At 46.0% G+C, this 26,900-nt stretch overlaps 1 protein-coding gene across 1 annotated transcript; it reads right to left on the reverse strand.

The window, feature by feature from the left end:
- On the reverse strand, positions 1 to 26,126 carry MRPL45 (mitochondrial ribosomal protein L45). The gene is made up of 8 exons (XM_033183274.1): positions 25,905 to 26,126; positions 24,531 to 24,708; positions 23,696 to 23,813; positions 18,541 to 18,639; positions 4,093 to 4,141; positions 2,125 to 2,274; positions 926 to 1,099; positions 1 to 708 (listed from the first exon to the last, which is right to left on the reverse strand). Exons 1-8 carry the CDS (start codon positions 26,037 to 26,039, stop codon positions 622 to 624), a joined length of 990 nt encoding a protein of 329 aa, XP_033039165.1. The 5' UTR covers positions 26,040 to 26,126; the 3' UTR covers positions 1 to 621.
- Between the last annotated feature and the right edge of the window lie 774 nt (positions 26,127 to 26,900).

Genomic DNA, 26,900 nt, shown 5'->3' on the forward strand with positions numbered 1-26,900 from the left:
AGAGACAAATTATTTTTTTGGATTTGTATTTTTCCATAAAATATAAATGCTGATTCATCAGCGAGTCAGTAAATGAAAAAGGGTCTCTTAAGTATCTTATAAACACTAAGTATTCTTTCCCAGTCTGGATTTCCTTAAAGTCACATCACTCACAAGCAGGCTTATCTTCCACTTCTGCCATTTGAAGGCTGGTCTATGCCCAGCCTGAACCAGGGGAAATGTACAGAACTCACCAAAATTTTACCAACACTCTGACAGCGTTTTATTTCAAACTCTGATCCCTGCCCTGTGATTACAAAGAGGATGCTGCTGGTTCTCTCTCACAGTCCCTGCTGTGGAAACAATTGGTATCCAATGTTCTCTGAAACATACTGTCTTCCATCTAGACTCAGAAGCTAGACATAAAATTTAAAAAAGAAGAGTGTACATGGCCATGTTATACCTGCCACCTGCTAGGGCCCAGCCATCAGCCATGGTTGCTGAGGATGAGACTACTGAAAAGACCTGAGCAGGATGGGAGAGAACAAAGGTAGTTCTTTCTATAGCATGATGGGAATGGGAGACTTCAAAGCTTCCAGCAGCCTCATCACCCAGACTTCACCCCAGAAGTCATTTTTGTCATCAGGCTAGCTGAGGCTTCTGGGCCTCTCCTTGTGCCTCTTCATATTCTTCTTCTGGTTTCAGCTGAGGGCCAGGGATCATCACCGTCTGAAAGAGTAGGATGCCAAGTTACCCACCAACCAAGGCCATGGCTAATCCAGAAGAACTTCATCCCCTGCTCCCACCCATCCATCCACCCACCCACCAAGCCTTCCCTTCCCTGGTGGTGCATCACCCCCTCTTGCCACTAGGGGGAGCCCAACAGAGTGGCTTAGGAGACCCCAAGTACTGCCTCAGCTCTCTTAAACCATGCAAGCCACCTTACCTTAAGGATGGGCTGCTTAGGGGGTGCCCATGGGGGAACGATCTTGCTATGCATTCTCCAGCTTCCATATGGGTTTGTCAACTGCTTTTCGAATACAACATACTCCAGGACATCCTTGGGTACATCTTCCTGTCCATACATCAACCGGCCAAACCGGTCATAGATGGCCAGAGTCTGCAAGGATAAAAGCAAATCTGGCCTCTTAGTTTTTTTGGTGTGTGAGTGTGAGTTGTTTGTTTTATTGCCACACAATCTTTTTTTTTTTTTTTTTTTGAGATGGAGTCTCACTCTGTTGCCTTGGCTGGAGTGCAGTGGTACGATATTGTCTCACTGCAACCTCCACCTCCTAAGTTCAAGTGATTCTCCTGCCTCAACCTCCTGAGTAGGTGAGAGTACAGGCACACACTATCATGCCTGGCCAATTTTTCTATTTTTAGTATACATGGGGTTTTGCCATGTTGGCCAGGCTGGTCTTAAACTCCTGACCTTGTGATCTGCCCGCTGTGGCCTCCCAAAGTGCTGGGATTACAGGTGTGAGTTACTGTGCTCAGCCAGAAAAAATCTTAATGGGTAGAAAAAAAATTATCTTGGAATTCTGAATCTAGGACTATCTGATCAACTACTGACACTTTACTCTTACAGGTTCTTTGACAGGGGGCAGGGATGGGGGAAGTCAAGACCAAGAAGGAGTGGGGCACAATGGCTCATGCCTATAGTCCCAGCACTTTGGGAGGCTGAGGTGGGCAGATCACTTGAGCCCAGGAGTCTGAGACCAGCATGGGCAAAATGACAAGATCGGTCTCTACAAAAAATACTAAAATTAGCCAGGCATGGTGGCATGCCCCTATAGTCCCAGCTACTTGGAGGCTGAGGTGGGAGGACTGCTTCAGCCCAGGAGGTTGAGGCTGCAGTGAGCCATAATCACATCACTGCACTCTAGCCTGGGTGACAGAATGAGACCCTATCTTGGAGAAAAAAAAAAAAACACAGGAAGGGTGGGAGAGAATATCCTCACACATGTCTTAGTAGAGCCAACATGTAACAGTGGGAAGGCGACAGCAGCACAGCAAGGAAGACAGATCACAGTGTACCTTTTGCTACTGTTTACAGTCCTGGACAACCACACCCAGCACTCCAGAGGGAGGTGCCCAAGCTCAGTGTGAAGAAAAGCTGGAAGGAAGGCAGACTAGTGCCTCTACCTGCCGGGTGTGCATGCGTACGGTGACCTGGCCGTACACGTTGCCCTGGTTCATCATACTTGAACAGCGAACTTGAACAACATGGGAGGGCTCTAAAGATTCCACGAAGCTCCAGCGGACGGTCTTGTATTTGATGTCCCAGGTCATGTCCTAAGGGCAGAGGAGAACAAGTTCAACTGGATTTTTCCCTCCCTTTAAGGAAGCTGGTGCTGCCACACTGCTCTTACTTCCTGCAAGACTATAGCCAAGAGGCAGCACATTTCCCACCACATACTCTCTCGTGCCTGTTTTCTCTCGCACCTTCCCAAGTTTTGATTAAGCTATTGGTCAAGTTCACCTGACAACTCTCTCTTTATCTAAATCACAACTTCAGACCCACCTTTCTCTTTGAGCACCCTTCTCCAAATCAATGAAAACCACATTCCAAACTGCCAGCATGCCCAATACACCATCATCCCTCCCATACGCTTTCATAATCTGGCAATTATTGCATGTACTTGTGTTGACTGCATATATATATTTTTTTTCCCACTCACCTATTAACAATGAAAAGTGGGAATTTTACAGGACTTAAGGGCTAAACTGCTAGGACTGGGGAAGACTTATAGAATCTGAAGTTCTACTGATAGAAACCCAAGGTTCTTTTTTTTTTTTTTTGAGACGGGAGTCTCGCTCTGTCGCCCAAGCTGAAGCACAGTGGCGCGATCTCGGCTCACTGCAAGCTTCACCTCCCAGCTTCACACCATTTTCTTGCCTCAGCCTCCCAAGTAGCTGAGACTACAGGTGCCCGCCACCACGCCCCACTAATTTATTTGTATTTTCAGTAGAGATGGGGTTTCACCATGTTAGCCAGGATGGTCTTGATCTCCTGACCTTGTGATCCACCCGCCTCAGCCTCCCAAAGTGCTGGGATTACAGGCGTGAGCCACTGCACCCAGCCCCAATTTCTTATTCTTGAATCTCTAACTGAACCACAAAGTTCTTATCCTTGGGGGTCCCTCCAAGTGCCTCACACTGCTGTTACCACTCAATATAAGCCTCATGAACTCTGGTTAAATCCTTCATGATAGTGCAGGCATATGGAGATGTGGCCTCGTATAGCCCATATCCAAGCCTCAGGATGCTCCTGCAGTGTCATGACTGCTGGCTGAGGGACCTCTTTTATTCGCCAGGGCCCTTACCAGAGTCTGTGTCAAGACATTATCATTCAGCTACAAACAATGAAACTTCAGCCTGTACCTTAAACTTCCTACACTCTCAAAACTGATCCTTCTTAAGAGAAACCAGGCCGGGCACGGCGGGGCTCATGCCTGTAATCCCAGCACTTTGGGAGGCCAAGGTCAGTGGATCACCTGAGGTCGGGAGTTTGAGACCAGCCTGACCAACATGGAGAAACCCCATCTCTACTAAAAATACAAAATTAGGTCATGTGCGGTAGCTCAGACCTGTAATCCCAGCACTTTGCGAGGCCGAGGCAGGCGGATCACGAGGTCAGAAGATTGAGACCATCCTGGCTAACACGGTGAAACCCTGTCTCTACTAAAAATACAAAAAATTAGCTGGGTGTGGTGGCGGGTGCCTGCAGTCCCAGCTACTCAGGAGGCTGAGGCAGGAGAATGGCATGAACCTGGGAGGCGGAGCTTGCAGTGAGCCCAGATCTCGCCACTCCACTCCAGCCTGGGCGACAGAGCAAGACTCTGTCTCAAAATAAATAAATAAATAAATCATTAGGCGGGAATGGTGGCGGGCGCCTGTAATCCCAGCTACTTGGGAGGCTGAGGCAGAAGAATCGCTTGAACCCGGGAGGTGGAGGTTGCAGTGAGCCAAGATTGCACCATTGCACTCCAGCCTGGGCAACAAGAGTGAAAATCTGTCCCCCCCAAAAAAAAGAAAAGAAAAGAAAAACCAGAGACGATATCTAGAATCTGTCCACTCAGTCACCCCACAGTTCTGAGGATGAGAACTTACTGGAAAACAGTGTTCAGTTACCAAGGTATGAAGTCGGTCATGGTCTGAGCTACAAAAGAAAACAATAAATATCATTGACTACTGCTCTTATAATACCCTGTATGAAGACTGAAAATGGAAAACAATTCATTTTTATAAATGTTTTCAGCACATCTTGTATAAGCCAGATATATAACATGCTAAATTCTAGGGGCACAAAGACAAACAATAATGTGATTTACCAGAAAACCCTCAGATCTAGTAGCAGAATAAAATTATATTGCAAAAAAAAAAAATTTTTTTTAAAAATTATGTTTAAATCTAAGGAGCAGGAGGAAATTTCTCTAAAATTACCATATATCCTTAAGATGGGTACCCTCACTGGGACATAGGATCTGATTTTTGCTCTAAGCTGGTATGAGCAACAAAGTTCAACACAAGTAACAATCAATAGCTTGTTTTTATCTCCTCTTGCCTCTGACCTAGCATCAGTACCATCTGGCTTGGTCTTATATCTTTTTTTTTTTTTTTTTTGGAGTCAGGGTCTCGCTCTGTCGCCAGGCTGGAGTGCAGGGGCATGATCTCGGCTCACTGCAACCTCCACCTCCCGGGTTCAAGCGATTCTCCTGCCTCAGCCTCCTGAGTAGCTGGGACTACAGGCGCACGCCATGACACCCACCTAATTTTTGTATTTTTAGTAAAGATGGGGTTTCACCATGTTGTTGGCCTTGTATCTTATAATCTCATCTTTGATCCTAGTCAAAGATAATCATGTCTTTCCTGGTCCTATTATCTCTCCTCTATCTTGCTGCTGCCAGAGTGGCCAAGTTATGCTGACTCTATACAGTAATGGTTAGAAAAACACATAACAGCCAGGCACAGTGGCTCACGCCTGTCATTCCAGCACTCTGGGAGGCCGAGACGGGTGGATCACGAGGTCAGGAGATCGAGACCATCCTGGCTAACAAGGTGAAACCCCATCTCCACTAAAAATACAAAAAAAGTTAGCTGAGTGTAGTGGTGGGTGCCTGTAGTCCCAGCTACTCGGGAGGCTGAGGCAGGAAAATGGCATGAAACTGGGAGGCAGAGGTTGCGTTGAGCTGAGATTGTGCCACTGCACTCCAGCCTGGGCGACAGAGCGAGACTCCGTCTCAAAAAAAAAGCCAAAAAACAAAAAAAACAAAAAACCCCACAAAACAGACAACAAACCCTAGCTCCTGTAGGTACAAGATTTTAGGAGGGTTCCTAACTGATGAGTATCAAATCTAAGGCCATAGATTAGCTTCTTTCAGATACACACATGACTTTTCCCCAGTTTACTATGAGCAGTTTAACTCTTTGTCCCCTTTGAAAAATCTTGCTCTCTAAGCCCAGAGTGGGTAAAGGTTTAGTTCTAACATGTCTATCTGCTTCCCTTTCATCTCCATTCCTACTAGGAAAGATTCCAAGTCATTTCCACTACTGTAGGAACAGACTAGACTAGACTGAGCTGTGGTGACAACTACCATGACTGGCACCTCTGAGTGAACTCTTCCTCCTCACTATCCTGGCATAGAAGTCTTCGGTGGAAATAAACTCAATTTTCCATGAGTTCACTTACTATTTTGCAATAGAATTTACTCTGAAAAGGTAGACATCTGCTTCTGCAACATAACAGACTGAGTTAATGTAAAACTACTCCTACTATAAACATTTTTAAATGTTGGATAAAATGGGCCAGATGCGGCCGGGCGCGGTGGCTCAAGCCTGTAATCCCAGCACTTTGGGAGGCCGAGACGGACGGATCACAAGGTCAGGAGATCAAGACCATCCTGGCGAACACGGTGAAACCCCGTCTCTACTAAAAATACAAAAAACTAGCCGGGCGAGGTGGCGGGTGCCTGTAGTCCCAGCTACTCCGGAGGCTGAGGCAGGAAAATGGCGTGAACCCGGGAGGCGGAGCTTGCAGTGAGCTGAGATCCGGCCACTGCACTCCAGCCCGGGCGACAGAGCAAGACTCTGCCTCAAAAAAAAAAAAAAAGGCCAGATGCAGTGGCGCACCCCTGTAATCCCAGCACTTTGGGAGGCCAAGGCAGGCGTATCATGAGGTCAGGAGATCAAGACCATCCTGGCCAACATGGTGAAACCATGTCTCTACTAAAAATACAAAAATTAGCCAGGTGCAGTGATACACGCCTGTAGTCTCAGCTACTCAAGAGGCTGAGGCAGGAGAATGGCTTGAACCCAGAAGGCAGAGGTTGCAGTGAGCCAAGATCGCGCCACTGTACTCCAGCCTGGCAACAGAGTGAGATTCCATCTCAAAAAAAAGAAGGACATGTTGAATAAAATGTGAAATAGACAAATACACTTTTTTTTGGGGGGGGGGGATTGCACCACGGCCCTCCAGCCTGGGTGACAGAGTGAGACTCTGGGACAAAAGGTGCGCGCCATCACACGCAGCTTATTTTTGTATTTTTAGTAGAGTTGGGGTTTCACCATGTTGGCTAGGTTGGTCTCGAACTCCTGGACTCAAGTGATCTGCCTGCCTCGGCCTCCCAAAGTGCTGCAATTATAGGTATGAGCCACCATACCCGACCAAAAAATAATCTGAGAGAAACCACCGCTAAGGAAACCCAGACATTGTAATTATTAGTAAAGACACAAATCAATTGTCCTAAATATGCCCAATGAGCTAAAGGAAACCACGGACAAAGAAGTAATGAAATCAGAAAAACAATGTGTGAACACATTGAGAATATCGCTAAAGAGACAGAAATTATACAAGGGAACCAAACAGAAATTATGGAGCTAAAAAGTACAATAAATTTTAAAATTCACTAGAGGGGTTCAACAGCAGATTTGAGCAGGCAAAGATCAGTGAACTTGAGGATAAGGTAATTAAAATTACATAGTCTAAAATGCAAAGAGAAAAAAGAATGAAGAAAAACAAACGAAACCTTGAGGGACCTATGGGACATCATCAAGTATACCAAATACACATCACAGGAGTCCCAGAAAAAGAAGAAAGAAATGGATTGAAAAAAATATTTGAAGAAATAATGCGGCCAGAAACAGTGGCTCACACCTGTAATCCCAGCACTTTGGGAGGCCAAGGTGGGTGGATCACTTAAGGTCAGGAGTTCAAGACCAGTCTGGCCAACAGGGTGAAACCCTATCTCTACTAAAAAGTACAAAAATTAGCCGGGTGTCGTGGCAAGCACCTGTAATCCCAGCTACTTGGGAGAATGAGGTAGGAGAATCGCTTGAACCTGGGAGGCAGAGGCTGCAATGAGCCGAGATCAGGCCACTGCACTCCAGCCTGGGCAACAAGAGTAAAGCTCCATCTCAAAAAATAAAATAAAAATAAAATGCAAAAAAGAAAGAAAGAAATAATGGCCGCAGACATCCCAAATCTGATGAAAGACATTAATATGTACATCCAGGAAGCTAAAAAACCTCCAAGCAAGATAAACTGAAAGGAATCCATACCAAGAAACATTAAAACCAAAGTGTCAAAACTCAAAGACAAAGAATGAATCTTGAAAGCAGCAATAGGCTGGGCATAGCAGCTCATGTCTATCATCCCAACACATTGGGAGGCAGAGGCAAGAGGATCACTTGAGGCCAGGAGTTTGAGACCAGCCTGGGCAACAAAACGAGACCCCTGTCTCTACAAAAAATCAGAAAAAAAAAAAAAAAATTAGCCAGGTGCTGTGGCACACACCTGTAGTCCCAGCTACTCAGGGGCTAAGGTGGGAAGATCGCTTGAGCCCAGCAGGTTGAGGCTGCAGTGGAGCTATCATTGCACCACTGTGCTCACTCCAGCCTGGCTAATGAAGTGAGAACCTGACAAGAAAAGAAAGAAAGAAAGAGAGAGAGACAGAGAGAGAGAGAGAAAGAGAGAAAGAAAGACAGGAAAGAAACAAAGGCTAAAGGGGATCCTTCAGGCTAAAATGAAAGGACACCAGAAAGTAACTCAAAACCACAAGAAAAAAACAAAAACACTAGTAAAAGTAACTACATAGGTAAATATAAAAGCCTGTATTGTACTTTTGGTTTGTAATTCATCATTTTTCATCCTATACGATTTAAAAGGCAAATGCATAAAACAATAATTATGAATTGATGTAATGGGCACCCAAGGTATAAAACTGTAATCTGTGATAATGAAGCAGGAGAGACATAATAAAGTGGGAGAGACAGACATATAGGAGCAGAGTGTTTGTATATTATTGAAACTAAGTTGGTATTATTCAAACTAGGTTGAACTAGCCACTGCACCTGACCGTGTTTCTCTATTTCTGCAAAAACCACTGTTGGGGACAGGCGCGGTGGTTCAAGCCTGTAATCCCAACACTTTGGGAGGTCGAGGCAGGTGGATCATTTGAGGTCAGGAGTTTGAGACCAGCCTGGCCACTTAACGGGAAAGGACAGTCTCTTCAATAAATGGTGCTAGAAAAATGAATATTCACATGCAAAAAAAAGCAAAAACATCACATACTTTTCACTACATACAAAAACTAACTCAAAATGGAGCAAAGACCTAAATGTGAGAACTAAAACTATAAAAATCTTAAGAGAAAAAGAAAGGGGAATTACTTCACGACACTGGATTTGGCAATGATTTCTTGAATATGACACCAAAAGAAAAAACCCAATATCGTAACAAAAGAAAAAAACTTGATAAACTGGATTTCATCAAAACCAAAACCTTTTTTGCATCAAAAGATACTATCAAGAGTGAAAAGATGGCCGGGCGTGGTGGCTCATGCCTGTAATCCCAGCACTTTGGGAGGCCGAGGCAGGTGGATCACCCAAGGTCGGGAGTCCAAGACTAGCCCGGCCAACATGCTGAAACCCTGTCTCTATTAAAAATACAAAAATTAGCCAGGTGTGGTGGCACATGCCTGTAATCCCAGCTACATGGGAGGCTGAGGCAGGAGAATTGCTTGAACCCAGGAGGCAGAGGTTGCAGTGAGCCGAGATCACGCCATTGCACTCCAGCCTGGGCTTCAAAAGCAAAACTCCATCTCTAAAAAAAATAATAATAAAAGAGTGAAAAGTCAAACCATAAAATGGGGGAAAATATTAGCAAAGCATTTATCTGATAAGGGATTAATATCCAAAATAAATAAAGAACTCCTATAACTCAACAATAAAATAACAGCCTAATTTTAAAATAGACCTTTCTGGGCTGGGTGCAGTGACTCACGCCTGTAATTCCAGCACTTTGGAAGGCTGAGGCAGGTGGATCATCTGAGGTCAGGAGTTCGAGACCAGCCTGGCCAACATGGTGAAACCCCGTATCTACTAAAAATACAAAAATTAGCTGGGCATGGTGGTGCATGCCTGTAACGCCAGCTACTCAGGAGGCTGAGGCAGGAGAATCGCTTGAACCCAGGAGGTGGAGGTTGCTATGAGCCAAGATCGTGCCACTGCAGTCCCGCCTGGGTGACAGAGCAAGACTTCATCTCAAAAAAAAAAACCTGTCTTCAAAGAAGATGTACAAAAGGCCAATAGCACATGAAAAGATGCTCAATGTCACTAGCTATTAGGGAAATACAAAGCAAAACCATAATGAGATACCACGCTTCACACCCATGAGGATGCCTATTATAAAAAGAAAAAGGCTGGCCATGGTAGCTCACATCTGTAGTCCTAGCACTTTGAGAGGCCGAAGCAACAGGACTGCTTGAGCCCAGGAGTTTGAGACCAGCTTGGGCAACACAGTGAGACCCCATTTCATGTATATATATATATATGTTTTTTTTGTTTTGTTTTGTTTTTTAAATAAAAAGGAAAGTGGCCGGGCACGGTGGCTCATGCCTGTAATCCCAGGACTTTGGGAGGCCGAGGCGGGTGGATCATGAGGTCAGGAGATCGAGACCATCCTGGCTAACATGGTAAAACCCCGTCTCTACTAAAAATACAAAAAATTAGCTAGGCGTGGTGGCGGGCGCCTATAGTCCCAGCTACTCAGGAGGCTGAGGCAGGAGAATGGCGTGAACCTGAGAGGCGGAGGTTGAAGCAAGCCGAGATCTCGCCACTGCACTCCAGCCTGGGTGACAGAGCAAGACTCCATCTCAAAAAAAAAAAAAAAGAATAAAAAGGAAAGTAATAGGTATCAGTGAGGATGTAGAGAAACTGGAATCCTTGTGCATTGGTCGTAGGAATGTAAAACAGTATAGCTGCTATGGAAAACCATATGGTGGTTCCTCAAAAAGTTAGGGTTTTTTTTGAGACAGAGTCTCATTTTGTCACTGAGGCTGGAGTCTAGTGACACAATCTTAGCTCACCACAGCCTCAAAAATCCCTGGGCTCAAGCAATCCTTCTGCCTTAGCACCTCGAATAGCTGGGACTACAGGCATGCGCCACCACGCCTGGCTGATTTTTTTTGTTTTTTTTTTTTGAGGCAGAGTCTCGCTGTGTCGCCCAGGCTGGCATGCAGTGGCACAATCTCCACTCACTGCAAGCTCCGCCTCCCAGGTTCACGCCATTCTCCTGCCTCAGCCTCCCGTGTACTACACGGGGACTACAGGCACCTGCCACCGCGCCGGCTAATTTTTTTTTTTTTTTTTTTTTTTTTTTTTTTTTTTGAGACGGAGTCTCGCTCTGTCGCCCAGGCTGGAGTGCAGTGGCAGGATCTCAGCTCACTGCAAGCTCCGCCTTCCGGGTTTACGCCATTCTCTCACCTCAGCCTCCCAAGTAGCTGGGACTACTGGCGCCCGCCATCTCGCCCGGCTAATTTTTTGTATTTTTTTAGTAGAGACGGGGTTTCACCATGTTAGCCAGGATGGTCTCGATCTCCTGACCTCGTGATCCACCCGTCTCGGCCTCCCAAAGTGCTGGGATTACAGGCTTGAGCCACCATGCCTGGCCCTGGCTGATTTTTTATATTTTTTTGTAGAGATGGGGGTCTCACTCTGTTGCCCAGAAACAATCCTCCCACTTTGGCCTCCAAAAGTGCTGGATTACAGGTATGAGCCACCTAGCCCCTCACAAAGTTAAACACAGAGCTACCATGTGATCCAACAACTTCAGTTCTGAGTATATACCCAAATGAATTGAAAGCATGAACTCAAAGAGATACTTGTACACCAACAATCACAGCAGCATTATGCCACAATAAAAGGTGGAAACAACCTGAATGTCCATCACTAGATGAATGGATAAACAAAATGTGGTGCATATACATACAATGAAATATTATTCAGCCTTAATAAAGACACACATGTAGCCAGGCATGGTGGCCCATACCTGTAATCCCTGCACTTAGGGAGGCTGAGGCAGGTGGATCACCTGAGGTCAGGAGTTTGAGACCAGTCTGGCCAACATGGTGAACCCCATCTCTACTAAAAATACACAAATTAGCAGGGTGTGGTGGCAGGCGTCTGTAATCCCAGCTACTTGGGAGGCTGAGGCTGGAGAATCGCTTGAACCCAGGAGGCAGAGGTTGCAGTGACCGGAGATCGAGCCATTGCACTCCAGCCTGGGTGACAAGAGTGAAACTCCATCTCAGAAAATAAGTAAGTAAATAAACAAAAATAAGGAGACACATACTACAATATATATGAACATTGAAGACATCATGCTAAGTGAACTAAGCCAATCGCAAAAGGTCAAAAACTGTAAGATTCCACTTATGTGAGATACCTAGATGCCTTCGTCTGTTCAGGATGCTATAACAAAAATACCATAAACCAGGTGGCTTATAAACAACATGTATTTCTCACAGTGCCTTGATCTTGGACTTCCCAGCCTCTAGAACTCTCACAGTCTGGTGAGAGCCTGTTCCTCACAGATGGTGACTTCTTGCTGTGTCCTCAACGGGTAAAAGGGGTGCACAAGCTCCCTCGGGTCTTTTTTTTTTTTTTTTTTTGAGACGGAGTCTCGCTCTGTCACCAGGATGGAGTGCAGTGGTGCAATCTCAGCTCACTGCAAGCAACCTCTACTGCCTGGTTCAAGCAATTCTCTTGCCTCAGCCTCCCGAGTAACTGGGACTACAGGTACGTGCCACCACGCCCAGCTAATTTTTGTGTTTTTAGTAGAGACAGGGTTTCACCATGTTGGCCAGGATGGCCTCGATCTCTTGATCTTGTGATCCACCTGCCTCAGCCTCCCAAAGTGCTGGGATTACAGGCGTGAACCACTGCGCCCGGCCCCTCAGGTCTCTTTTATAAGGGCACTATTCCCATTCATGAGGGCTCCACTCTCATGACCTCATCACCTCCCAGAGGTCCCCCCACAGCCTATACCATCACCTTGGGGGTTAAGATTTCGACAAATGAATTTTCAGGAGACACAAACATTCAGACCATAGCATCAGGATGGTTAAATTCATAGAGAAAGTAGACAGCGGGGTGTGGTGGCTCAAGTCTGTAATCCCAGCACTTTGGGAGGCCGAGGTAGGAGGACCACTCGAGGCCAGGAGTTTGAGACCAGCCTGGCTAACATGGTAAAACCCCATCTCCACTAAAAATACCAAATAAATAAATAAATAAATAAAGTTGAATGGAGGTTACCAGGTGATAAGGGAAGAGGGCAATGGGGAATTACTGCTTAGTGGGTACAAAATTTCTGTTTGGGATGAACACAATCTGGAAATGGATAGTGGTAAGAACTGTACAACACTGTGAATGTACTTAATGCCACTGAATTATATACTTCAAAATGATTAAAATTGTAAATTTTATATTATGTGTATTTTATCACAAATGTGTAAAAGCTGTTATTAATCGTATAATTTTTTTTTTTTTTTGAGACGGAATTTCACTCTGTCGCCCAGGCTGGAGTGCAATGGCGCAATCTCGGCTCACTGCAAGCTGCACCTCCCGGGTTCACACCATTCTCCTGCCTCAGCCTCGTGAGTAGCTGGGACTACAGGCGCCCACCACTGCACCCAGCTAATTTTTTGTATTTTTAGTAGAGACAGGGTTTCACCATGTTAGCCAGGATGGTCTCGATCTCCTGACCTCGTGATCCGCCTGTCTCGGCCTCCCAAAGTGCTGGGATTATAGGCGTGAGCCACCGCGCCTGGCCCCAATCTTATAATTTTTAAGATAAATGATTGCCTTTGATTTTTCTAAAATATCTATTTGTTAAAAAAAAAAATGCAGGAATACAAAATGACAAGAAAACTGTACCAACACTTTGGGAGGACAAGGTGAGAGGACTGCTTGAGGCCAGAGTTCGAGACCAGCCTAGGCAACATAGCAAGACCCTGTCTCTACAAAAAATTTAAAAATTAGCCAGGTATGGGCCAGGCGCGGTGGCTCAAGCCTGTAATCCCAGCACTTTCGGAGGCCGAGACAGGCAGATCACGAGGTCAGGAGATCGAGACCATCCTGGCTAACACGGTGAAACCCCGTCTCTACTAAAAAACACAAAAAACTAGCCAGGCGACGTGGCGGGCGCCTGTAGTCGCAGCTACTACCGGGAGGCTGAGGCAGGAGAATGGCGTGAACCCGGGAGGCGGAGCTTGCAGTGAGCTGAGATCCGGCCACTGCACTCCAGCCTGGGTGACAGCGAGACTCCGTCTCAAAAAAAAAAAAAAAAAAATTAGCCAGGTATGGTGGCATGTACTAAATCTCAGCTACTTGGGAGGCTGAAGTGGGAGAATCACTTGAGCCTGAGAGTTGGTCAAGGCAGCAGTGAGGTGTGATTGCGCCACTGTACTCTAGCCTGAGTGAAAGAGCAAGATCCTATCTCAAAAACCAAAAACAAGCTCAAGCCTGTAATCCCAGCACTTTGGGAGGCCGAGACGGGCGGATCACGAGGTCAGGAGATCGAGACCATCCTGGCTAACACAGTGAAACCCCGTCTCTACTAAAAAATACAAAAAGCTAGCCGGGCAAGGTGGCTGGTGCCTGTAGTCCCAGCTACTCGGGAGGCTGAGGCAGGAGAATGGTGTAAACCCGGGAAGCGGAGCTTGCAGTGAGCTGAGATCCGGCCACTGCACTCCAGCCCGGGCGACAGAGTGAGACTCCGTCTCAAAAAAAAAAAAAAGAAAACCAAAATAAGGCCGGGCACAATGGCTCACGCCTGTAATCCCAGCACTTTGGGAGGCTGAGGCAGGTGGATCACCTGAGGTCAGGAGTTCGAGACCAGCCTGACCAATACAGTGAAATGCCATCTCTACTAAAATTACAAAACTCAGCTGGGCATCATGGCATGCACCTGTAGTCTCAGATACTCTGGGGGCTGAGACAGGATAATTCCTTGAACCCGGGAGGCAGAGGTTGCAGTGAGCAGAGATCGCACTACTACACTCCAGCCAGGGCAACAGAGCAAGACTCCATCTCAAAAACAAAAACAAAAACGACAAGAACTAACTAAAACCCAAAAGAAACAAATAAGACAAGAGAAAATGGACCTATTGAAGACATAGATTTTGAAGTCATCAGACACAGATTTTAAAATAACTGTGATTAGTATGTTCAAGAAATTAGATGACAGAATAGACAATTTTACCAGAGAACTGGACACACACACACACAAACACACACACATATCAATGAAAATTCTAAAAGTGAAAAACAGAAAATAAATATAAAATTAAAAACTCGATAGGTAGGTTAACAGCAGATTAGCTACAACTGAAAAGAAGACAGGAAGATAGATCAGAGAATATCCAGACTAAAGCTGGAGGGGGAAAAAAAAGGTTGGAAAAATATAGAAAAGAGCTGAAGACACATTTGGCACATAGTGAAAGATCTAACATATGTGTATTCAGAACTACACAAGGAGACGAGAAAGTGGAGCAGAAGCAACATCTGAAGAGATGAGTTCTGACTGAGAATTTTCCAACACTGACAAAAAAAGCACCCAAAGATTTAAGAAGCAATATGAACCCAGAGCAGGATAAAAGACACACACATGGCCCGGTGTGGTGGCACATGCCTATAATCCCAGCATTTTGGGAGTCTGAGGGGAAGGATCGCTTGAAGCCAGGGATTCAAGACCAGCCTGGGCAACAAGGCCAGACCCTGTCTTTACAAAAAAACTAAAAAATAAATAAATAAAATAAATAAAAATTTAAGAAGACATAGATAAATCATAGTAAACTGCTGAATACTAAAGGGAGAGAAAAAATCGTTTTTTGTTGTTTTTTTTTTGAGATGGAGTTTTGCTCTGTCGCTGAGGCTGGAGTACAGTGGCACGATCTCAGCTCACTGCAACCTCGGACTCCCAGATTCAAGTGATTCTCCTGCCTCAGCCCCTCCGGAGTAGCTAGGATTACAGGCATGCACCACCACACCTGACTAATTATTGGATTCTTTTTTTTTTTTTGAGATGGAGTCTTGCTCTGTCACCCAGGCTGGAGTGCAATGGCGCGATCTTGGCTCACTGCAACCTCGGCCTCCCGGGTTCAAGCAATTCTGCGTCACCCTCCCGAGTAGCTGAGATTACACGCATGTGCCACCACATCTGGCTAATTTTTTTATTATTATTATTAGTAGAGACAGGGTTTCACCATATTGGCCAGGCTGGTTTTGAACTCCTGACCTTGTGATCTGCCAGCCTCGGCCTCCCAAAGCACTGGGATTACAGGCGAGAGCCACCATGCCCAGCCTGAGAGAAAATCTTCAAAGCACACAAAGTCACCTGGGCACAGTGGCTCACACCTGTAATCCCAGCATTTTGGGAGGCCAAGGTGGGCGGATCACAAAGTCAGGAGTTCAAGACCAGCCTGGCCAATATGGTGAAACCCTGTCTCTACCAAAAATACACAAATTAGCTGGGCGTGGTGATGGGCACCTGTAGTTCCAGTTACTCTAGAGGATGAGGCAGAAGAATAATTTCAAACCGGGAGGCGGAGGTTGCAGTGAATAAAAATTGTGCTATTGCACTCCAGCCTGGGCGACAGAGCAAGACTCTGTCTCGAAAGAAAAAGATAAATAAAAGCGCACAAAGTAAAAATAAACTTTAACAAAATTAAAAAAATAAGTTAATTTCTCAATAGAAACAACAGTAATGCTGAAGAGGGCGGATCACCTGAGGTCAGGAGTTCGAGATCAGCCTGGCCAACATGACAAAACCCCATCTCTACTAAAACTACAAAAATTGGCCAGGCGCAGTGGCTCACGCCTGTAATCCCAGCACTTTGGGAGGCCAAGACAGGAAGATCACGAGGTCAGGAGATCGAGACCATCCTGGCTTACACGATGAAACTCCACCTCTACTAAAAATACAAAAAATTAGCCGGGCATGGTGGTGGGCGCCTATAGTCCCAGCTACTCAGGAGGCTGAGGCAGGAGAATGGTGTGAATCCGGGAGGCGGAACTTGCAGTGAGCCGAGATCAGGCGACTGCACTCCAGCCTGGGCGACACAGCGAGACTCTGTCTCAAAAAAAAAAAAAAAATTAGGCCGAGCGCGGTGGCCCATGCCTGTAATCCCAGCACTTTGGGAGGCCAAGGTGGGTGGATTACTTGAGGTCAGGAGTTCAAGACCAGCCTGGCCAACATGGTGAAACCCATCTCTATTAAAAATGCAGAAAATAGTCAGGTGTGGTGGTGCGTACCTGTAATCCCAGTTACTTGGGAGGGTAAGCAGGAGAACTGCTTGAATCTGGGAGGTAGAGGTTGCAGTGAGCCAAGATCACGTCACTGCACTCCAGCTTGAGCAACAGAACAAGAGTCTATCTCAAAAAAAAATAACAACAATGTTTTGAGAAATAAAACAAGGCTAGGCATAGTAGCTCACATCTGTAATTACAACACTTTGGGAGGCTGAGGCAGGCAGATAACCTGAAGTCAGGAGTTTCAGACCACCTGGCCAACATGGTAAAACCCCATCTATACTAAAAATACAAAAATTAGCTGAGTGTGGTGGCGTGCACCTGAAATCCCAGTTACTTGGGAGGCTAAGGCAGGAGAATCGCTTGAACCCAGGAGGCAGAGGCTGCAGTGAGCCAAGATTGCACCATTACACTCCAGCCTGGGTGACAGAGCCAGACTCCATCTCAAAAAGGGAAAAAAAAAAAAAAAAAATGACCAGCCTCCGTAGTCTGGGCAACGTGGTGAAATCCCATCTCTACAAAAAATATGAAAACTGGCAGGGTGTGGTGGTACACCCCTAGAGTTGCAGCTACTCAGGGAGCTAAGGTGGCAGGATCACTTGAGCCCTGGAGCTGAGGCTGCAATAAGCGTGATTGTACCACTGCACTCCAGCTTGAGCAACAGAATGAGACAGTCTCAAAACAAGAAACAAAAACAAGAACAGCCTGGGCAACATCGTGAGATCCCATCTCTATTCAAAATAAATAAATTTTTTAAAAGAAATAAAAGTAAAATTAAATAATTAATGGATTTTAGACTACAGGTTTGGGTCCCACCTGAAGCCCAGCCACAGCAGCCACAGATCAAAGAATGCCAGCAGCAGTCCATGGCTAGTACTTAAGATATTCCAGCCTCCTAATATTGATTCTTCATATTCCTAGCAGCCCTAACTTGAATGAATCAAGAAAAAGCTGGGTGGCCAGGCATGGTGGATCACGCCTATAATCTCATCACTGTGGGAGGCCAAGGGAGGAGGATTGCTTGAGCCCAGGAATTTGAGACTCGTCTAGGCAACACAGCAAAACCTTGTCTCTACAAAAAAAAATTTATTTTAATTAGCCGGGTGTGGTGGCAGACGCCGGTGGTCCCAGCTCTACTTGGGGAACTAAGTAGAGTCCCTGAGAGAACCACTTGAGTCCAGGAGGTCAAGGCTGTAGTGAGCCATGATCATGCCACTGCATTCCAGACTGCACAACAGTGAGACTCCATCTCAATTAAAAAAAAAAAAAAGGTGGGGGGGGTTGGGCATAGTGGCTCACGCCTGTAATCCTAACACTTTGGGAGACTGAGGCGGGAGGATTGCCTGAGGTCAGGAGTTCGGGACCAGTCTGGCCAACATGGTGAAATCCCGTCTCTACTAAAATACAAAAAAATTAGCTGGACATGGTAGCGTGTGCCTCCAATCCCAGCTACTTGGGAGGCTGAGGCAGGGGAATTGCTTGAACCAGGGAGGTGGAGGTTGAGCTGAGATTGTGCCATTGCACTCCAGCCTGGGTGAGACAGCAAGACTCCATCTCAAAACAAAAAATTAAAAAATAAAAGTGGAGGGAGAGCTGGAAATTTTCACAAGAAATATATTCAAAATAACCAAGGAAAGGGAAATGAAGATACATAAGACAAACACACAAAAAAGATCAGGATGAATTCAGGGATCAGATGGGGTGAAAAAGGCAGCTATTCTAGCACAAGGTCCCAACACATGCAGGTGGAACTGAGACAGACCAAATGGTAGAAATTCTCAGAAGCAGAGAAAGGAGTGAAAGACAGCTTCAGTCACTAATTACTTCCAATATAGGAAGTTCTCTCACTCTAGATATCTTACCTGAAGGCAGAAAACAAATTTGTGCAAAACAAAAACAAACAAAAAACTGTGCCTAAAATAATAGCTAACTGCTGAGAACAGAATGGGTAAAGATAGGAAGTTCACTTACTTGTTGAGACAAAGGTGAGCTTCAATAAAGATATCCTTAGCTTTTTCAGGGAAGTCCTTTATTTTAAAATTGGCATCATAGTCTTTTATCCTCCGGATTCTGTAAAATTAAATCTGAGTATTACTTCTAAAGGTCTTCTCACAATTCCATAATTCACAGCTTACACTGAGCTCCATTCATGTCCATCTACTTACTCAATAATTGATTTTTTTTTTTTTTTTTTTTTTTTTTGAGACGGAGTCTCGCTCTGTCACCCAGGCTGGAGTGCAGTGGCTCACGCCTGTAATCCCAGCACTTTGGGAGGCCGAAGCAGGTAGATCACTTGAGGTCAGGAGTTTGAGACCAGCCTAATCAACATGGTGAAACACCATCTCTACTAAAAAAATAAAAATATGCTGGGAGTGATGGTGCACACCTGTAATCCCAGCTACTCGGGAGGCTGAGGCACAAGAATCACTTCAACCCGGGAGGCAGAGGTTGCAGTGAGCAGAGATCACACCACTGCATTCCAGCCTGGGTCACAGAGAGAGACTGCATCTCAAAAAGAAAAAAAAAAAAAGTAGCTGGGCATGGTAGTGCTGTTTGTAATCCCAGCTACTTAGGAGGCTGAGGCAGGAGAATCACTTGAACTTAGAAGGCAGAGATTGTAGTGATTGCGCCACTGCACTCTGGACTGGGCAACAGAGCGAGACTCCATCTAAAAAAAAAAGGGTCAGAATAACACTGGGCTTCTTTTTTTTGAGATGGAGTCTTGCTCTGTCGCCCTGACTGGAGTGCGGTGGCACGATCTCGGCTCACTGCAAGCTCTGCCTCCCGGGTTCACGCCATTCTCCTGCCTCAGTCTCCTCAGTAGCTGGGACTACAGGCGCCCACCATCACGCCCAGCTAATTTTCTTTGTATTTTTAGTGGAAACGGGGTTTTACTGTATTAGCCAGGATGGTCTCGATCTCCTGACCTTGTGATCCACCCACAGGCCACCGTGCCTGGCCTTTTTTTTTTTTTTGAGATGGGAGTGTCCGTCGCACAGGCTAGAGTACAGTGGCACAATCTCGGCTCACTGCAACCTCCACCTCCTGGGTTCAAGTGATTCTCCTGCCTCAGACTCCCAAGTAGCTCGGACGACAGGCACACACTACCCCACCCAGCTAATTTTTGTATTTTTAGTAGACATGAGGTTTCACCATGCTGGCCAGGCTGGTCTCAAACTCCTGACCTCGTGATCTGCCCACCTCAGCCTCCCAAAGTGCTAGGATTACAGGCCTGAGCCACGGCACCCGGCAACACTGGGCTTCCTAACAGCAACATTAGGAGTTACAAAGACAGGCCGGGTGTGGTGGCTGACGCCTGTAATCCCAGCACTTTGGGAAGCCGAGGCAGGCAGATCATGAGGTCAGGAGATCGAGACCATCCTGGCCAACATGGTGAAACCCCATCTCCACTAAAAATACAAAAAATTAGCCAGGCATGATGACACATGCCTATAGTTCCAGCTACTCGGGAGACTGAGGCAGGAGAATCACTTGAACCCAGGAGGCAGAGGTTGCAGCGAGCTGAGATCCTGCCACCACACTCCAGCCTGGGTGACAGAGCAAGACTCTGTCTCAAAAAAAAAAAAAAAAGAAGTTACGGCTAGGTGGCTCATGCCTGCTGTAATCCCAGCACTTTGGGAGGCTGAGGTGGGCAGATCATAAGGTCAGGAGTTCGAGACCAGCCTGGCCAATATGATGAAACCCTATCTCTACTAAAAATACAAAAATTAGCCGGGCATGATGATGGGCACCTGTAGTCCCAGCTACTCAGGAGGCTAAGGCAGAAGAATTGCTTGAATCCGAGGCAGAGGTTGCACTGGGCAACAGTGTAAGACTCCATCTCAAAAAAACTAAAAATAAAAATAAGTTACAAAGACAACAGAGCAGTGCTTTTATTATTAATTAATTCATTCATTCATTCACTGAGACAGGGTCTCACTCTGTCGCCCAGGCTAGAGTACAGTGATGCCATCAGGACTGTCTGCAGCCTTGACCTCTGGGGCTCAAGCAATCCTCCCACTTCAGCCTCCCAAGTAACTGGAACTACAAGTGTGCACTGCTTGGCTAATTTTCACTTTTTTTTAGTTTTTGTAGAGACAAGGTCTCACTGTGTTGCCCAGCTGGTATTCAACTCCTGCTCAAGTGATCCTCCTGTCTCAGCCTCCCAAAGTATTGAGATTACAGGCATGACCCACCATGCCCAGACTTTGAGCAGTACTTTTAATTGAGGAAAAAATTATTTCTACCACAGAAGTCAATACCTGGGCAAATTATATATGAAGTGGGAAAATAAAAGAAAGACTTCTTTTTAGACTTGCAAGATCTCATTTATCCACCATGCAGCCTTTCTCAGGAAGCTGCTAGAAAATGTGCTCCATCAAAGTAATGAAATAAATTATGAAAACATAAAGACATAAGACCCAAGCAACAGGGACTACAACATAAGAGGGAGGCAAGAGGAATATTAGATCCTAAGATGTACAGTTGGCCTTAAGAGCAACTAGTCCAGATTGAAACAGGTAAGAAGACTCCAGGAAGGATTTCTTGAAAAAGATGAAATTAATAAAAGATTTAATGTTGCAGGGCGTGGTGGCTCACACCTGTAATCCCAGTACTTTGGGAGGCTGAGGCGTGTAGATAACGAGGTCAGGAGTTTCAGACCAGCCTGGCCGATACGGTGAAACCCCGTCTATACTAAAAATACAAAAAAATTAGCCGGCATGGTGGTGAACGCCTATAGTCCCACCTACTGGGGAGGCTAAGGCAGAAGAATTGCTTGAACCTGGGGGGCAGAGGTTGCAGTGAGCCAAGATCATGCCACTGCACCCCAGCCTGGGCGACAGAGTGAAACTCCCTCTCAAAAAAAAAAAATTTAATGTTTTGAATGCACAGAGAGGAATTACATAACCCATAGTTCCATAAGCAAATGAGCAAATTAAGACACTTCACTTCAGAAAAAAAAAAATATTATGCAGGAAAGAAAAAGTATGCATAATGTACTCTATAACTCAGCCGTCAACAGCATTTTCCAAGTTATAACAATGTAAATAGAGAATCTGATTAAATTAAAGTGTTAATTTAAGTATGTTAAAGGAATTTATCCCAGGAATGTGAAGTTGGTTTAATATTTGAAAATCAATTAATAAGACCAGGCATGGTACCTCATGCCTGTAATGCCAGCACTTTGGGAGGTCAGGGAGGGTGGATCACCTGAGGTCAAGAGTCCTGGCTGGCTAACATGGTGAAACCCTATCTCTATTAAAAATGCAAAAACTGGCCAGGCGTGGTGGCTCACGCCTGTAATCCCAGCACTTTGGGAGGCCGAGGTGGGCAGATCACAAGGTCAGGAGATCGAGACCATCCTGGCTAACAGGGTGAAACCCCATCTCTACTAAAAATACAAAAAAGCCGGGCGTGGTGGCGGGGGCCTGTAGTCCCAGCTACTCAGGAGGCTGAGGCAGGAGAATGGCGTGAACCCGGGAGGCGGAGCTTGCAGTGAGCCGAGATCGCGCCACTGCACTCCAGCCTGGGCGACACAGCGAGGCTCCGTCTCAAAAAATAAAATGAAAAATAAAAATAAAAAATAAAAATGCAAAAATTAGTGGGGTCTGGTGGTGCGCACCTGTAGTCTCAGCTACTCGGGAGGCTGAGACAGGAGAATCACTTGAACTTGGGAGGCGGAGGCTGCAGTGGCCACGATGGAGCCACTGAACTCCAGCCTGGGCAAAAGAACAAGACTCCATTTCAAAAAAAAAAAGAAAATCAATTAATATGTCATATCAACAAAATAAAGAACAAATATCACATGATCATCTCAATAGACACAAAAAAGCATTGGACAAAATCTAACACCTCTTTATACTCTTTTAACCTCAAAGCCTTGCTTGTACTGTTCTGTTTCCCTAGAATGCTGTTCCTCACCACACTTCTCCATCTGGCTAACTCTAAAAAAACCCAACCTTTTTTTTTTTTTTTTTTTGAGATCATAAGGTGGATCATAAGGTCAGGAATTCGAGACCAGCCTGGCCAATATGGTGAAACCCTGTCTCTACTAAAAATACAAAATTAGCCGGGCATGGTGGCACATGCCTGAAATCCCAGCTACTCAGGAGGCTGAGGCAGGAGAATCGCTTGAACCCGGGAGGCAGAGGTTGCGGTGAGCCAAGATGGCGCCATTGCACTCCAGTCTGGGCAACAAGAGCAAAACTCTATCTCAAAAACAAACAAACAAACAAACAAAATCAAATATATGATTAAAAAAGGATTCAACACACTCCGAAGTCAACTCCCTAACTGATGTGACAAAAATTACCAATAAACTCAGGGATGCTAAGAATCAGAAGGCCCACCGGGTGCAGTGGCTAACGCTTGCAATCAGAGGCCGAGGCGGGCGGATCATGAGGTCAGGAGATCGAGACCATCCTGGCTAACACAGTGAAACCCCGTCTCTATTAAAAATACAAAAAAAGGCTGGGCACGGTGGCTCAAGCCTGTAATCCCAGCACTTTGGGAGGCCGAGACGGGCGGATCACGAGGTCAGGAGTTCGAGACCATCCTGACGAACACGGTGAAACCCTGTCTCTACTAAAAATACAAAAACTAGCCGGGCGAGGTGGCGGTCGCCTGTAGTCCCAGCTACTCGGGAGGCTGAGGCAGGAGAATGGCGTAAACCCGGGAGGCGGAGCTTGCAGTGAGCTGAGATCCAGCCACTGCACTCCAGCCTGGGCGACAGAGCGAGACTCCGTCTCAAAAAAACAAAACAAAACAAAACAAACAAAAAAAATTAGCCGGGCGTGGTGGCAGGCACCTGTAGTCCCAGCTACTTGGGAGGCTAAGGCAGGAGAAGGGTGTGAACCTGGGAGACGGAGCTTGCAGTGAGCTGAGATCACGCCACTGCACTCTAGCCGGGGCGACAGAGCAAGACTCTGTCTCAAAAAAAAAAAAAAGATCAGAAGGCCCACATTATTCTGCATTAAATACAGACTCTACTACAAAGAAGAAAATACCATCATGTTATTAAGAGAGTGATACCCAATCCAATTAACCTAAAAAGATCTCTTTGGGATAAAGTAGCAACAAGAAATTGTTATTCTAATACCAAGTCCCAACTGTGTCAGACACCTACGACATTTGCGATGCCACAGTCTTCTTCATTCGTTCAGTTCTCTGTATCAGTCCCTCCTTTGAAAGAGATGATATGCGTGCATCACCCTCAGGAGGAACATAGGCATCAAATATACCAGCTGTAATAAGGGAAGAAAAAAATTAAGAAAGCATTGAAAGATTGAGAAAAACTTATAAAATTGAAGTAATGTACAATTGGGAAGGATTGTGGATATGAAGTAGACTAATGAAACAGACTTCCATGTAGAGAGAACTATGTTACACTAAAAAAAAAACAGAACAAGCCCAGGCGCGGTGGCTCACGCCTGTAATCCCAGCACTTTGGGAGGCTGAGGTGGGCAGATCACAAGGTCAGGAGTTCAAGACCAGTCTGGCCAAGATGGTGAAACCCCTTCTCTACTAAAAATACAAAAACTAGCCAGGTACGGTGGCAGGTGCCTATAATCCCAGCTACTTGGAAGGCTGAGGTAGGAGAATCACCTGAACCTGGGGGGCAGAGGTTGCAGTGAGCCGAGATTGTGCCACTGGGTGACAGAATAAGACTCTGTCTCAAAACAAAACAAAACAAAACAAGCCAGAAAGATTTAAGTCTTCTCTCAGAGCCTCAGTTTCTACTTCCACAAAATGGGGAAATTGCACTCTTGCCTTCTACAGACAGTTTGAAAGTAAGTTCATAGAACAACTTCATGATATACAGTATATATAAGGCTAATCATTATTGAGGCTGAACTGACTTCGTGCTTAATTAAATATCATCAATCATAGTCTAAGTCATCCCAAGTTCCAGAAGATCTCTGACAGAAGGATCCCAGGTCAGGGTCCCAGAAATACCTCACCTGTACAGGCCAGATGTATGGAACGGTCTGATTTTTCTGGAGGAATAACCAATCCTGCTTTCCGGGCATGTTCCATAAACTCTTTTTCTGTTTTAAATTTACGTTGACTAACAGGAGGTGTGAAACGTTTTTTAGTTCTTACTGGAACTATAGCTGAGGACTGAGTCACCAGAACTGGCTGGAAGGTAAAGGAAAGGTTAGGAACTAGAAAAAACATCTACTATGTTTTACAAACTCTAAGCACTATAGAAAGGACATATCCAAAGAATGCTTCAGGAACAATTATAAAACAATGATCACAGGGAAAAATGCATTAGGACCTTAATACTTATAGGTGTCTCTAAATAGAAGACAGTTGGCAACCTTTATTAACATCACATTTACTAAAGGCTTTCCTTTAGAACTTTCCACAGTACAGGACAATGCTAACTCCTACAGATACTGAGTTGATTAAAGCAAGTTTCAAAGAACTGATGGTGATAGGGAAACACCAACCCAATACTGAAATGAGCAGAATACTATTCTTTATTACTTTATTTTTATTTTTTGAGACAGATCGCTAGCCTGGAGTGCGGTTGCACGATCACGACTCACTGCAGCCTTGGCTGTAGTTATCTTCCCACTGCAGCCTCCCAAGTAGCTGGGACTACAGGAGTGCGCCATTGCACTCGACTAATTTAAACATTTTTGTAAAGACGGGGTCTTACTATGTTGCCCAGGCTCATTTCGAACTCCTGGGCTCAAGCCATCCTTCCACCTCGGACTTCCAAGTGCTGAGATTACAAGTGTGAACCACCGCGCCTGGCCCTGAATGCTATTCTTAAACCATAAGCAAAGTCCTCTTGTAGGCATCTGCTCCATATTTACTCGAGATATTTTGCTCATTCTATCGGGAGTCTCACTGTAAACTTTATTCTGTCGTTTCAGCACCCAACTGACGAATAAACCCTTGAAAGACCAGGGAACCTTTTCTCTGGGATCATGAGGTTTGCTCAGACGGGTCAGTGACAATATGGGACGCCCTCATTTTCGGCTACTCTTCAACGTAGTTCATATATAAGAATCTAAGTTTACGGAGTCCACCTTCCAACCCATTACTTGTCTCCCCTTTAACATCTCCTCGCCAGACGGACCCAAATCAATCCAGAAAAACTTAATCCCCGTTAATTCACTCGCTCTCACGGCCTTGTCTAGGTTCTCCTCATTCGACCACTGAGCTCAGTAGCTGCGTCCTGTCCACCTCAGCCTCTTCCACGGCCTAGGTATGACTCGTATTGTCCCAGCTCACCAAGGACAATTGCACAGAGAGTATTTCCCTCGACTCTGTCCTCCTCTTCTAGCCCCTAGGGTCCTATCGACCCCGTCCCTACCCACCTGCCGAGACCACCAGCCCAAAACCCTCGATAAACGAGACAACCCTTGAGGCATGGGGGCTGCCATCTTGTTCCCGCAAAGGCCGCCGGGAAGGGAGCTGCGCGTGAAGAGCGTCGGGTAGGAGAGAAGCCGCATAGGGTGGAGCTAGCACAGGAGTGGAATTTTCCAGGGAGCGCGCCCTCCGCCGAAATGTGAGCAGCGAGGACGCGCACGTGCTCGCGGGAGTGGGGGAGAGTGAAGAAGGGAGGGTGGAGTACGGCCGCGCGTGCGCAGGGAGACGACGTTGGGCGTAGGGTGAAACGCACGGTTGTCACGCGCCAGCAAGAGAGCGCTTGAACGCGAGCTGCGCCTGCGCGCGAGGCTTTCTGGCGGCCGGGGAATAGGCATTGCTGTATGCTTGGCACATTGCTGTTTATACCATTCTTTAAAAAAGGAAAAGGAGGCCAGGCGCGGTAGCTCACGCCTGTAATCCCAGCACTTTGGGAGGCCGAGGCGGGTGGATCACCTGAAGTCAGGAGTTCCAGACCAGCCTGGCCAACATGGCGAAACCCCGTCTCTACTAAAATTACAAAAATTAGCCAGATGTGGTGGCACGCGCCTGTAGTCCCAGCTGCTCTTGAGACTGAGGCAGGAGAATCGCTTGAACCCAGGTGGCAGAGGTTGCAGTGAGCCGAGATCGCGCCACTGACTCCAGCCACAGCTAGACTCCGCCTCAAAAAAAAAAAAAAAAAGAAAAGAAAAATTAGCCGGGCTTGGTGGCGGGCGGCTGTAGTCCGAGTTACTTGGGAGGCTAAGGGAGGAGAATCCCTCGAACACAGGAGGCGGAGGCTGCAGTGATTCGAGATCGCGCCACTGCACTCCAGCCTGGGTGACAGAGAAAAACTTTATCTCAAAAAACAACAACAAAAAAAATGGACTGCTACGTTTACTAAAGCAGAAGACACGTGAATTGAAAAAAACATTTGTGATTTGTCATTTCGGAAAAGAGTCACAGCA

Source organism: Trachypithecus francoisi, unplaced genomic scaffold (assembly GCF_009764315.1).
Source record: "Trachypithecus francoisi isolate TF-2019V2 unplaced genomic scaffold, Tfra_2.0 Lachesis_group20, whole genome shotgun sequence".
Lineage (NCBI taxonomy): Eukaryota > Metazoa > Chordata > Mammalia > Primates > Cercopithecidae > Trachypithecus > Trachypithecus francoisi.

What these genes read in the sequence shown, in the direction of transcription:
- MRPL45 (XM_033183274.1), bottom strand. Translation starts at nt 26,039, where the DNA reads ATGCGGCTTCTCTCCTACCCGACGCTCTTCACGCGCAGCTCCCTTCCC. An exon ending in TAACTGAACACTGTTTTCCA is followed by an intron (nt 2,275 to 4,092) that starts GTAAGTTCTCAT and finishes CTCTGCCCTTAG; the next exon opens with GACATGACCTGGGACATCAA. An exon ending in TACGCATGCACACCCGGCAG is followed by an intron (nt 1,100 to 2,124) that starts GTAGAGGCACTA and finishes TTATCCTTGCAG; the next exon opens with ACTCTGGCCATCTATGACCG.